We start from the raw sequence: 14919 nt of genomic DNA on the forward strand, positions 1-14919 counted from the left end.
CAGTATGTTTATCAAGTTGAGTGAGTGGACATTGAAAGTAAGGCATAAGCAGAGATGTGGATGTAATGGACCCTGGTTGTTAAGGAGCATTAACTCAGCTTTCTGTAAGGGTAAAACAAACAGAAATCCCAAGAACCTAGCAATGCTCTTACTTTTAGAATTAGGACCTGTCATGCATTCCCTTGACTTCCAATTCCTTGTCTTGGCACGTGGCTGACATTCAGGCCAGCCTATTCCCTCCTTCCATTTCCACCCTGGGCTTATAGGAAAATGATGTGCTGTTGACAAGGTAAATTAAACATGATGGAAAGCAAGCTGCCAGCTTCTCCTCGCTTCAATTTCTTCGTCCCAGTGGTTATTGTCACCTTATTAGAGTCTGAGAAAAGAAATATAAAGCAATTCTCACTTCTTTGCAATCAGATGCAGGCTCATCTTGGTTTCCTGAACTTTGAGTCTCTGTTCCAAAGAGACCATTCCCAGTCCGGACTTTCCTCATTTCTCATCCTGAGTGACCAGTATTAGACCTCTACACCAGGTACAAAAGCCCACATAGAAACAAAACTGAGTTTTAGAAGAAGCCTGGGCTTCACATGACACTAGACTTCCTTTCTCCTGTTTATTAGGTTTTGTTCCCTTTGCCAATAGTCTTATGCTAATTGAACTGACACCTAAATGCTCCCAGATCTTTGATGAATGAAATTAAGCTTCATAATAACTTAAAGCAAACTTTGACTTTCTTTCACTAGTCTTGACTTTGTTGCTAACAATCTCTTCCAACATTGCTCTTGATCTTGTATGTTTGGGGTTTCTATTGCCAAGTCTTGTCAGTCATTTTCCAGGGAAATCCAAAGCTTTTGCTAGGTCAGACTTGCCTCCTCTTATCCACACTAAAATCAGACTTGGGTCTATAAGGAGAAAGAATCCACACCCCCATTATATCTTGGCTTTTCTGTTCTGAGGGTAACTTTTTCCTCTAAGAAGAACATATAAAATATAATGTCCATTTTTTCAAGCAAGATAACATTTGCTATCTAAAGTCCTTTGGTCAAACTGCATTCATACTCTCATCCAGAACCATCTGCATTAGATATATTAAACATAGTAATAAGTAATAACAAAATCCCTACACTTTTGAAAGAAAAATTCCAATAGAGAAGAAACTATGGTTATCACTTTATGGTAGTGATAACCTCCCTCTGCATTCCCTGACCTCAGCCTCTTGCACTTGTGGGATTGCCAGCCCCAACCCAGACTCTACTCCCTTCTCTGCAGAATCCTTGTACGGAAGCTCCTCCAGAATAAGCATGGGCTCCTGGAACTCCCAGAATGGCTTTGTCACATTCCTTTCCTGTCAAAGTCACCTTGGTACTTCAGCACCTTTAAGCACATCCTTGGGGCCTTCGTCATTGACTCATAATATTAACTAAGATGGCCTTCGCCCATCTATCCCAATGGACTTTCAGAAACCAACATTTTCAGCTGGTACAGCACTACATTTATGATATGCAAATAACTTTATGTCTCTATTGTCAGTCTTCAGCCTTTCACAGCCAGGCAATGCACTTCTGTTCCAGTTTTCCTAGACTTCAGCATGAATATTTCAGGGGTAAAAGGGCATTCTTTGGGACAGAGGAAAGAAGAGTATTTCCTTTAAAATCAAGAAGCATCCCTCAGTGTGTTAGGATAACCAAGGCCTGGCTTCACATTTTGCTTGAACTTGAGTGGGGGGATTGTTAAGAGTCACACATGGACCATCTACAGCTGGGCAGTGTTAGACTCATACCTAGGAAGTAAAGATAGAGATAAGTTCTAAGACACCCTCAAAGAACAAGTCTCCCATGTTTCTCCAAGAATGGCAGAATTTATAAACAGTTCTCTGAGTTGAGAGTCAGTGTGCTCCATGATCAGTTCCCCTCAAACTGCACATCCTACTTATTAGTTCATGTGCTGATAAGTTGGTTTGAAATATTTGAAGTACATACACTGAACAAAAAGAAATAAAAACAAAAGCCCTCAAATTTTTGGGAAAGGGGGTCTTTGCAGATATAACTAAATTAAGAATGTTAGATAAAATACTCCTGAATTATCTGAGTGAATCTCAAATTCAGTAAATAGTAATAATAAATAATAATTATTCATGATGATAAAATACAATAATTAGTATTATTATTCATTATTACTATAGTGAAGAGAAACTGAAAAGCATAAGAAAAGAAAAGAAAGAAGGGCTCTTATTAGATTAAATTAAAAATCAATAGTCTAAGAAAAAACAAATTATGGCCTATCCTAGAAGCACTGGAAGACATGCTCCTGTTGACAACTACCCTTTAGACCTCTAGGATGGTGATAGAATAAATGTCCACATGGAAGGCACCAAGTGTATGTATTTTGCCTCAGAAGCTCTGAGAAGCCACATAGAAGATATCACTAGGGACCAAAATTCAGCAGGAGCTGAGGTGACCGCTATACTGGCAGAGCAAAAACCCAGATTCCCTCACCTCTACAAATAAGCATCACCATTACTCCCCATAGGAGATGGAGAATGCCTTGCGTAACTCATAATGGATGAGGTGCGAGGTGATGTAACTATGCTTGACCTCAGACCACTCCTGAAGAAATGGAGCATGTATTCTAACAAAACAGACCCCCAAGAATTGAGTTGTATTGATAGAACAATACTACATTTTCATCTGTCAACAGAAATGAAAGGACTATTATCTGAACAATATACTCCTAGAAAAGCCAAGACAGTTTATTTCCACGTATCTATGTATTTTTAATCTTAGTCATTCATCTCATTTTTGGTAGAGATTTAAATGGGGGAAGTGTTAGCTGTGCTGTGGTGACATAATAATATTATAATCATAGCAAATAACTTCACAGTAAATGCTATGGGCTAGTGATTGCTCCAGAATAAGTAAAGGACAGCACGTGTTTCTGAATCCAGGCCTCTCCTGAACCACAGTGTTTTCACCTATGTAGGTATTAACTGTACCTTCTAGATTCAGTTGTAAACTCCACTCTGAACAATATTGCATCTGAGTCCTAACTACATTCCTCGAATCCCCTGAACTGTGTAACAAATTGTAATCTAATGGGATAGCAATAATATCACTTTACTTCCATACCCTCCAGCTGGACAATGCTAGAGAAATAATTAAATCTGCTAAGTTTCCAACCTCTCCAATAAAGGTGGTAGAGAAAACAAAAATCAAAAAACAAAACAACAACAACAACAGCACACACACACACACACACAGACACAAAGGGTTTTCTTCTTGAAGAAGCATTGAGCCTAAGCTATGGTCGGAATTCAGGTGACATAGTGGGCACAGTACCACATACAAATTCCAGTGATAGAAATAGGCAAGTTTCAAAAATATTCAACATTGATATTTGATGAATATAGTTCATGTAAATATTACCTGATGACTTTCAAGGCTGGGGTGGGTTGTCTGTATCCAGGGAGAAAAACAGCTGCAGGACAAGTCATTTTACAGCTTGAAACAGGATTCCTAGGTTAATCTCCATCCTCATACCAGGTTGGGAGCCTGAGGTCCTTGGTGGTTATTTACATTTTAAAGTTAAAAGTCTCAGGTCCTTAAAAAAAACCTTTCCTAAATAATAACGGAATAAGAGTCTGAGGTAACTGTATATATATACAGCTCAAAGAAACTGAGAAGAATGTACTAAGAATGGGATTTCTAAAGAAATTGTTTAAGAATATTGAGGACCTTTTTCCTACCTTTTGGATGTGTATTTATGTTTTCTGGGGAGACAGAAAACCCAGGTGAATCCAGACATGAAACAAGGCATATTCAAATGCCTACCACCAGAGCTGTGAAGCATCTGTTATTGTTGGGAGGCCTTACCTTAGTAAAGGCCTGGGTTGTCAGGAAATACCTCAGAATATGAATGTGGCTACAGGAAAATGTTAATTACCCTGAGCCATAACTTTTCATCACCAAGGTCACAGAAAAGAACTGAACTTGGAGAGAACTGGGGGAAGGCCCAGTTTAGAACAATGCCAACTCTCAAGTGAGCTATTCTAACTAACAGGGATGGACCAGAAACTGCAACATCAGGAAACATCTCTGGTCTGGACTACTCTGAACTGTCTTCAGTGAGGAAGCATGGGGGTACTAGTCCCCAGTCAATCATCTCATTTCACAACTTTACCCTTTGTTATCCATTTATTAAACCTGGGACAGAGCAAGCCACTAAATTCTGCATAACAATCTCTTTGGCACAATAACTCACAACTCAACTGCCTCAACTTTCATGCCATTTATTTCAAACATCAAATATTAAGAAATGGCAATGGCTTCTTCAAAGGGAAGTTGAAAAACAAGAATGCAAATTAGGACTAAAAGTAAAAATGAACTGAACATGGAAACTTAAGGGATTTAAGGCCCAAAAAGAACTAGAAATAAAAATGTTAAATGCTATTGTATGTTTGCTCTCTTTCTTTCCCATGTGTACCTATTCCAAAGATGCATTTTTTTTTTTAGTTTGTGAACTATCTCAAAACATGTAAAAGGGGAAATTTCTTATTGCTATACAAAGACAGACATTATGGCCACACTAAATTACATGATCTGAACATCTTCTCTTTAATTCCTCTTTCTATGTTGCTGGATTTTTTTTTTACCATATATGCTCCTATTATTATAGTGGAAACATTTTCTGTTACCATGAAAATTCATGAGTTACACTCAATACTATATAATAAATTACCATTGCTGGGAACTTATTAACAAAGAAACCTTTAGTGTCTTAAGCAATTCCTCTCATGTGGGAACTGGAACAAGCTTGCTTAGTATGTTACAGCGTCTCCTTTTATATAGTCAAAATGTCTGGGGCTGTGATCACCTAGAATTGAGCATCTGCTTCCAAGACAGGTCTCTCACAAAAGTGTTGGTAGGCTCCTTGCTGGCTGCAGGCAAGAAGTCTCGGTTCACCAGCAGATGGGATTGTTCATGGTGCTTCCCTCATCCTTGGCCCATGGCTTTCACGCGAGCCACACTGATCCAAGAGAGAGTAGAATAAAATCGACTTTGCCTGTTATTGCCTCTTTTCTGAAACCTTCTGGAGACTTATTCAATGTGTGAGAGTACAGAACACATCATTTGCAGCTAACAGCAACACTGTTGGACACCTTGGAGACTCCTTGCCACCATGGAAATCTTTAATATTGATCTGAATTTGATCATTGAATTCTTTGTAATTGTATTAGCTTCTTATACAAGTTTAGATGTCATTCCCAGAATCTCATTGTTATAAATAACCATCAATTAGCACCTTTGCATATTAAGATATTTTAAATCATTAATCCAGATCATTTTCTTAGGTTAGTTTCAGAGAAGGGGGTGTTAAATTAAAATAATCAGAACTTCCTTATTCATGAGTTGTAACTCAATGAATATCCTTCCTGAAGTAATTAATAATTTTATTGTTTATGTGACTTCTGTAATTCCTGTCCTGTGTTTGTGACATATACTTTAAAGTATCTATGTAATGAGTCACTGCATATTTATAATTTCCAACCAATGAATTCTTTATCAAATATCTTTTAGGTAGATATTCTATATTATATATGAAGCTTTGATACCTATAGCATGTGGGTTTTTTCATTGTTATTTAACCATTTTATAGATCCTCCTGAGTTTGTTTGTTGCTGTTATTTTGGACAACTTAGAACTTGATGAAGATCTAAAGAAGCTCAAACAAGTAAGTGACATGTGGGAGATGAAACCTCATTCACAGTGATATTGACTTTGGACCATCAGAACAAACCATTAATTGAAAATTTTGAGACAGTGTTAGTTAATAAACTTATTTTTTAATTAATCACCTATGTAGTATCAAAGAATATTTTCCTATTTTTCTACTAATATCCATTGACTAGTTTCATAATATTATTTTGAATAAAAGTAAGATGGACATCATTTAAGACACAGGATTTTGAGATCATTTTTCTTCCATTAAATGAAGGTTGTTTAGAAACAAAATTCCTCAAGGCCACACTGCCATATTACATATGTATGTGCAATGACTTTTTCCTCCACCATAAAAGTATTAAAAAGCAGCTCCGACTTCTAGACACTAGAAGAACATCTAGCCTAGGTGCCCAAAATGATTATTCAAAATTAAATAAGATAAATGATCAAGTATGTGCCTTGTTATGCATAAAGCCAGACTGTATTGGGACAGAAAAAATTATATCAAAAATGGAAATTGAAGTGTAAAAAGTTTATGTTAGCCATGGCAGACAGATCCATAGTTCTGTTGCATGAAGGAGTGTTTGCTCTTGTCTGAAGTGTTTCACTTTATTGAAAAATAAAGGGAGGAAGCACATTTGGAGAATATTTTCTTGGACATGCTCACACATTGCAAGATGAAGAAAAATATTTACAAGACTCAAAACTCTTAAGCAAACCTTTGGAATGATGTAAATGCTCTTACGCATTCAGAATTTTCTATTCTTGCTTATTCGGCAGAAGATAAAACAACATAATCTATTAGATTTATATTTTTAATATCATCTTATGGTCTAATTTAATTTTAACATTAAATTATTCTCATTTCCAAAGCCACTGATTTCACCAAGGGTATCCATAAGAGTTGAAAAGCATATTTGTCATAAAGATTCCCGCTCTGAGTGTACCCAGCAAGGTTTTAAGCTCTATAGTGTCCTGAACTCTGCAGGCAAATGAATTTGTAGTGAGGGTCATTTTCTCCTGGTCTTTTCAATGTGTGGTTTAGGGAAGATGCTCTTCAAGTGAGTGTTAGGATGTTATTCTATGCTGGTGATGTGAAATGCTTCATGTGGCTCCTTTGTAGAAAAAATATATTATGTGTGAACTCCACATCAAAACTATTACATACATAATTTGACAAGACCAATAAAAACCTGCTGCTTTCCAAATCTGGCATTTATATGTGGATTTTCCGGTATGTCATATTTAGTATTCATAGATTTTGAATATATTTTATATACTATCAAAATTGTATACATAAAATGAAAACCATTCAATTTTATTCTAACTGATCTACTACAAGATTTAGTGTGGGATTAAACAACCACTAAATAAGTAAAATGCCAAGTGATTTCAACCTATATTTGCAAAATACTCTTTCTGCTAGAAGGCAGTTTTAAAAAATTACTTACAGAAAAATTTTGGAACCTATGAACCCAAATGTAAATCATTTTGTAGTGATGGTATTTTGAGTGTTTTCATTTGTACATATAGTATTTAATTTTTTTAACCTTCATATATCCAACAGTCAGTCATTTTTGGCTTTTCATTTATTTTTATCTAACTCCAAATAAAAACCAACAATTTAAAAAAATCATGAGACTTGGAAGAGGGCTTAATTGGTAAAGTACTTCTCATGCAAGTGTGAGCACACGAGGTAAGATCCCAGGAATTCATGTAAAGGGTCATGTGTGGTGTGCATATGTAAAAACTTAGTACTGTTAAGGTAAAGATAAATGTTCTAGCTGGCCAGCCAGTCCAGCCAACATAGTGATCTTTGAGTTTAATTAAAGAACTTAACCCAAAAATAATGTAGGAAGCAGTGGAAGAAGACAGCTGATGGTGTCCTACGGCCTTAATATGAATGTACCCATATGTGTACATATTCTTAACACATATGTACATATTCACAATCATACACATATGTACATGTACACATACACACACACCCCAAAACCCTATCTCACTTTTCTCATGAGCATTAAAATGTTAATAACATATGGCTCTTCAGTATGTGCATATGTGGCTGTATTATAAAAAGTTTTGTTTAGAGTGTGATGCTTTAGGCCTGTAATCCCAGATGAGAGGAGGCAATAGGTTCAATAGTTTGAGGCCATAGTGTTTGCTACATAATAAGCTTGATGTCATCACGTCCTTCAAGAATCCCTATCTTATAATCAATAAGTAAGCTGATAAATAAAAAACATGATTTTTTATTTTTTGAAACTCTGTACATCTGATTGATGTATCCAATTGTTCTTACCTCCAATTTAAGCATCTTCTTTGTAAATTTAAAAATATTTTCAGTTCTGAAAACTTCAAGGAATATAAATTGATTCCATTTTAATAGTTGCTTTAGGCCCCAAATCCCTTCAATTTAATATTTAAAATCCATTGGATCAAAAATTATCATTCTAAATTTAAATTAAAATAAGTCTTGTTCATTTTCTTCCTTTCTTGTAAAAGAATATTTTGTTTTCATTAATTTTAAAAACTGTATCACAAAGGACTAGAGAGATTGTCAGGTAGTTATGAGTCCTTGGTGCTCTTACATAGAGTACTCTAGTACCCATGTATCAACCCACAAATACCCGTAACTCCAGCTCCAAGTGATTCAACCCACTCTTCTCTACTCTTGGGCTCCTGCAAATATGTAGTACATAAACTCACAAAGATATATGCACACATGCATACACAAGCACACACACATGCATACATACACACTTAAAATTATACAGTTATGAATAAATGTAGCTTTTTAAAAAGTTGTATCATTTAAAAGTATTCATTTTTTTCCTTTTCCCAATGATCTTAGCCTTTGAGTTGTATCCTTTGCAGAAAATATTACACACATGGTCATGCACACATGAGCATGCACGTTCATGCACATATGTTTATAATCATGTAGATACCTGAAAAATCTCCAGTCTTTGACAGTATTCTTGGATTGCCAATAAAATTACTCCATAAAGTAGTTTACTAGATTTCCATACAAAATCTGGCTCTTACCCATTTAATCTGCTTTTACTGCTATCCCCAAATAGAGTAGAATAGAAAAGATATGCAAAAAGTTTACTTTCCTAACATTTCAAATTACACATTCCTAATTCTTCATTTAGTTAAACCTTTCCTTCAATTTTTTACTGTCTATAACCAGTCTGTAGTTTCTTGTAAATGTGGGAATATTTGTTGACTGTCTACTCACTACCAAATGCTTTAAAGCTTTACTTAGTGCTCAAAATACCTGCCTCAGTACAGATATTATATCTGTCTAGCAGATGAGGGAAGGGGACCTAACGAGCTGAAGGTTGAACAACCAACAAATTTAAATCTAAGATCAGAAACAATGTAGTTTGGACCAAAAGTCTATATTTCTAAAGATCTAAAATTTATTGATTCAAGCTGAAGCCATATAAATGTCTGTCAGTAATGTAAGTCAGACATGCAATGAATCTACTCATAAGACTCTAATTTCCATATGTGGTATTATTGATAATTGGTCATAATTATAATTACTTTGTATGATATATTATTGCATCATTATATATTGTCTGTATATTTTCTACATTAAATTTTAAAATAAGATTGTCTGAATTTTGATGATTTGTGGAAAAGGTGTGTGTGTGTGTGTGTGTGTGTGTGTGTGTGTGCAAGAGACAGAGAGAAATAGAAAGACAGAGAACAAGTCAAATGACATGACACATGAAGAAAAAAACATTGGACAAATTATTCTCTGGCATCAGTTAAGAGTGACCTTGAAGCTCAGAGCTGTAGTGATAAGGGAGGGGGATGTAGTAGAGTGGAAACTTTGAAAATTACAAAGAAATTCTATGGCTTTAATGATTTAACACAAAGTCAGAGCAAGAGAGATATAAAGGGTGTTCATTTAAGCAATATAAAATTCATTAAACTATGAGGGAAAAAAATCCACAGAGAAGCCTCGGGGAAAGAATTGTGAAAAACAGAAGTAGATAGTCTGTTTGGATTAAATTCAAAGCTATGAAATAAAAAATTGCTCTTCAGCTACATTTCTCATCAAAATTCTGGTTCAAGGGCTTGACAGAGTTGACAGCACAGCAGAGTATGGACACACAGCCCCTCGCTCTTGTTGACTGGTATCTTTTAAAAACATAAACAACAAAATAACTATTGTGTGTGTTAAATTAATACTTTTCAATAGCCTTATCTTGCATAATTCTTATTTTTTGTGTCATGTTAACTGCTTAAGGGATGCACATATAATTAGTAAGCTATGTTCTGGATGGATCTGTAAAAGTGTGGCTGATAAGGCTTAGCAGTTTTATTCATAGTCTAAATAAAAACAGATCTTCTACCAGATGGGTAGCATCATTAAGTTCTTTGAGGGCCCAAAGGAACAAAAAGGTAGTCGAATTATAAATTCATTCTGTGCCTGATGACTTGCTGTAAACAACTGATTTCTTCCTGCCATTCAGGTTCCTTCTGGTCCTCAGGGTTCATTCAAAGGCTAGAACCTACACTATCAGCTCTCTGTGGGAGCTACATCTCAAGCTTGCAGAGAGAAGACAGGAAGTTCTCTGCTTCCATAATCTATAGTCACCTCTCTCTCCCTCCCTCCCTCCCTCCCTCCCTCCCTCCCTCCCTCCCTCCCTCCCTCCCTCTTTTTCTCTCCCTCCCTCCTTCTCTCTTTCTCTCTCTCCTTCTCTCTCTTTCTCTTTCTCCCCCTCCCTCCCTTCCTCACTCTCTCCCTCTTTCCTTCCCTCCCTTCATCCCTCCCTCCCTATTGAAATTCTGAGTAGTGTGCCCCTCTACCTTGAAGCTTTCATTCATATCTCTGTTGCCTCCCATACATTCCAAATTCAGGGGCACAGAAAACAGTGCTGCCTTAGGCATGATTCAGCTAAGCACTGGTTGCATCTTAAAAGCTGTGTTAAGGTCTATTTTGCCAATCTCTCATGCATGAATTCAAGATAATGTGACTTCAAAATGAGCAGTGTTACTAGGATAAAAATAAGCATTACCTACTGAAAACTCCCAGTGTAGGGTATTTCATACTAACCAACAAAATTCCACCCTGAATATTAAAAGCACATTCAGAGAAGTAAACTTTTTTTTGATTTGCACCAAATCATGTTATATCTAAGCACCAGAGCTGACACAAAACAGGCTCCAAATCAGTATCCTATCCTTCCACCCTCTCAAAGAAGCAGTTCTTTCATTATCAAAAAAAATAAACATCCAGATAGTGGGATGGATAAGATGTACAGCCAATTTAGATATCAGCATATTTTCACCTTGAAGGTGTAAAGACAGGAAGCCAAATAATAATCAGACTCAGGAGCCAGCCATCACTGTTGAGGGTAGGTGTGGAGGAGGGTGGTAGGGCTGAGATTTGTTGAGCAGAGATGAATTCTTCAGTCTGTGAACAACAGGGATATACACATGTACATGTGTATGGTCACAGGAAGCTGTCCCTACCTTTATAGAGCTTGTGAGATGGTTAGAAAGTTGACAAGTAAACAAACTGGAGTCAGAAGTGGTAAATATGGTAGGCAGCTGACAGGATACATGACCAGTGACATCAGGGAATGGGGTATACCAGGAACTGAAGGCAGAGCAAGTAACAAGAGGTTGGAGGAAGAAGGCATGAAGGAGAGCAGCCATAAAAGAGCAGAGGTTCAAACACATACTCTGATGTCATAACAATACTTAAAGCAGCCTGTCATCAAAAGTCACATACTGTACCATTCCACTTACCTGAGTACCTATGTAGTCAAGTCTATAGACACACACTAGAATATTGCTTGCCAGAACTTGGAGATTGATAAAGGGGGGTATTGTTTAATGAGAACAGCTACAACTTTGTAAAATTGGAAAGTTCTAGAAGTCTTTGGCACAGCAGTGTGAATAGACCAACACTACTGAATATAGGCTTGGGGGGGGTGAGATGTAAGTTTTTTTTAATGCATGTTTACCACAATTCGTGTTTTTATTTAAAATGAGTAACTGACATAGCAATAAAGAGACAGTGATAAAGTAAGAGTAGGTGCAGGACTTTGATGGTATAGTTGATTACAGAAAAGGTGTGAATGGTAGCTAAGGAAGTAAATATGACTTCCCACCTCCCACCTTTCCTCTTTTCACACTCTACATTTCTGAGCATACCACCTAGTTGTTGACAGGTTCTTAACTATGTAAACTGTATCAACAGTGTTTACTACAGTGCACCCAACCTTTACTCATTGGGATATGCATTGAGAATGTTATTTGTACAACACACTGAGAATACACACAGCTGGAGGAAGAATCAGTAACTACGATTCCTGCTGCTCTAAAAAGCACTCAGCTGCCCAGGAGGTAGGGATCAATACTTTAAAGAACCTAGAAATCACTAGCAGCTGAAAGTTGAGAGGTAACATATTTTACTCAAAGCTATTAATGCCACCAAACTCCACTTTAGGCTACTCTCGGTCTCTTGGTTGATGAGACTCTTTTTGTCTCAGAACTTTGCATAATCTCCAAGGATAATCTTCTATATTCCATTTAATCTGATATTTCTAAAACAGCATCACCATTGCTAGACATTTTTCTAGTGAGTCTGTCATACTAAAACATGGACAGCAATAAGACTGACTGAAAGAAATCATTAAGGCTATGAACTGTGTAGAACAAAGTTTAAGCCAAGAAATAACAGCAAAAACTTGGAATTTGGAAATGTCAATCATTTACATCAAGATAACTGGATATATAGAGGTTAAAAGTACATTGAAGCTTGTGCCTGAAGTCCCAGCACTTAAGAGACATATGACATCCTACATAAAAATAAAAAGAGAAAAAGGAAGAAAAAAGGAGAGAGGGAGGAAAGAAAACAAATGAATTAAGGTAAGAAATATAAAGTTGGTACATAAAAGGTATTTTTTCTTCTTTTCCATTAATGAATCTATTCACTTTACATCTCAATCATAGCCCCCTCCTCTTCTCCCAGTCCACCCCACATCACACAGTCCCTCCCATTTCTCTCCTTCACCTCTGAGAATGGGAAACCCCACCCTGTACCAACCCACCCTGGTACCTCAAGTCACTGCAGGAGTAGACAGATCCTCTCCCACCGAGGCCAGGCAAGGTGGCCTAGTTAGGGCAACAGAATCCACAGGCAGGCAACATAGTCAGAGTAAATGCCTGCTCCAATTATTTGGAAACCCACATGAAGACCAAGCTACATATCTGCTACAAATGTGCAAAGGGCGTAGGTCCAGCCAAGGCATGCTTTGGTTGGGGGGTTCAGTCTTTGAGAGCCCCAAAGGGTCCAGATTAGTTGACTCTTATGGTCTTCTTATAGAATCTCTACCCCTCCAGGTTCCTCAATCCTTTCCCTAACTCTTCCACAAGACAAAGTCTTGATTCAAGAAATTAGATCCAAGCAGTAAAAGAACCTGTCAGAATTATGTCCTCATGGTATGAATTCAACTGTGGCCCTCTGAAATGTTTACAGAGCCTTAGTCCTAAGTGTTTATGTTGTTATTTAAATGAAAATACCATCTTTGTAGATACCATTAAGTTATGATGTGACTGCTAAGGTAAAACCAAATCCAATGTGACTGGAGTCCCTGTAAGAAGAGAAGAGACACAGACATATGGAGATGACACCAGTGATGAGGAATACACATCTGGAGGTCAAGCATCCACAAAAACATAGTATTGACCCATTCACTCAGAGCATGAGATTCACAGGTCAAGTCTCCCCTAGAACATCTAAAAAGAGCTTACCTTGGAGAAATTTTGATCTCAAATTCTTGTCCTCTGAATGGTGAGATAGTAAATGTCTGCACCACTAAGCCACACAAATTTGGGAGTTTTGTACTTTCAACCCTGAGAAACTGACATTTTTAAAGCTTCCTTCTTCAGCTTCAAGATGAAACTTTTAGAAAGTAGGAAGTTCCATGGCTAAAGGCTGGGAGCAGAAGTCTTGACCAGCGGAGAGCAATGTTATAAGCAGTTAGGGCTGTTCCCTTAACCTTGAGTCAATCCCCCAAAGATTATCAATGTGAGACTTTTATAGGAGAATATTTCTACAAATTGTTTCAAAATTTTATTCATATATTTTGGATGAAACCAGATTACCTTCAAGTGATAGTGTTATGTGAACCTTACCAATGTCTCATACCCTCCCTGCCATTCCAGAAGATTTTTTGGTTAGTAATGTTTTTTGACAATAAACAAATGTAAAACTCTACACCATACATTATAGACTATAGACTATTTCTTCAAATGTGCAATAGCAAGGGAATACTTGTATCAGTCTTCAATTGTACTGGTTCAAAATTGAGTGTGTGTGTGTGTGTGTGTGTGTGTGTGTGTATGTGTGTGTGTGTATGTGCATGTGTTTGTGTGTGTCTCTGTGTGTCTCTGTGTGTGTGTGTGTGTGTGTGTGTGTGTGTGTGTGTGTGTGTGTAGGCCCAAATGTTAATGCCTGGTTGTCTTTTCTCAGTTGCTTTCAATCTTTAGTTTTAAGATAGAGTCTCTCATGGAACTAGGTACACATCAATTTAGTTAGGTTGACTGGCCAACTGTGTGGATGATCATCCTAATTTCATGCACATACATCCCATTTCTGTGGGTACAGGAATGTACTGCCACCGCAGGCTTTTTATGTGGGTTCTGGAGAGCTGAACTCAGATCTCCTTCCTTGTGCAGAATGCAGTTTCCTAATTGAACCATTTCCCTATCCCTCAAAATGACATTCACAGTACTCTGAAAGATTATCAAATCAAAATTATCTCATGGTTTTGTTTTGTTTGTTATGGTTCTGTTGTTTTTTAAAGAATAAAGTGTGAAGTAAAAATGTACCCAAACTGGGGGGGCATTATTCTTCAACTCTGCCCTGAAGAAATCCTTCCTGGGCCCCCCAAAAAATCTTCTTTCATTTTTTCTCCCTTTAGTTGGGAGCAGAGCGTATTTAAGAGCTTGCTGCCCTGAACCAATTACTGTGCACAAGGGCAATAGTAAAGTGAAACATATCAGTATTTTTTTTTATTTTCCAGCTCCTGTCATAGACAAGAGGAGAGTAGATTGTCCTGGTTCTGAGGACAAAAGTGTAATAATTGGCTTTTAGCCTTGTGAAGTGACTGAATCCTGTAGACTCATAGACACACACATTCATGGCCATGTTACTTGTCCTGAG

General features: G+C 37.1%; 1 protein-coding gene across 2 annotated transcripts in view; it reads left to right on the forward strand.

Moving 5' to 3' along the window:
• The window catches only part of Nalcn (sodium leak channel, non-selective), a 293583-nt gene that overhangs the window by 174506 nt on the left and 104158 nt on the right, over positions 1–14919 (forward strand). For both annotated transcript variants that reach the window (XM_052190478.1, XM_052190479.1), the window contains one exon: positions 5656–5730. In XM_052190478.1, the coding sequence (XP_052046438.1) occupies positions 5656–5730 (75 nt within the window). The remainder of the gene's footprint in view (positions 1–5655; positions 5731–14919) is intronic.

This window comes from Apodemus sylvaticus, chromosome 8 (genome assembly GCF_947179515.1).
Source record: "Apodemus sylvaticus chromosome 8, mApoSyl1.1, whole genome shotgun sequence".
NCBI lineage: Eukaryota > Metazoa > Chordata > Mammalia > Rodentia > Muridae > Apodemus > Apodemus sylvaticus.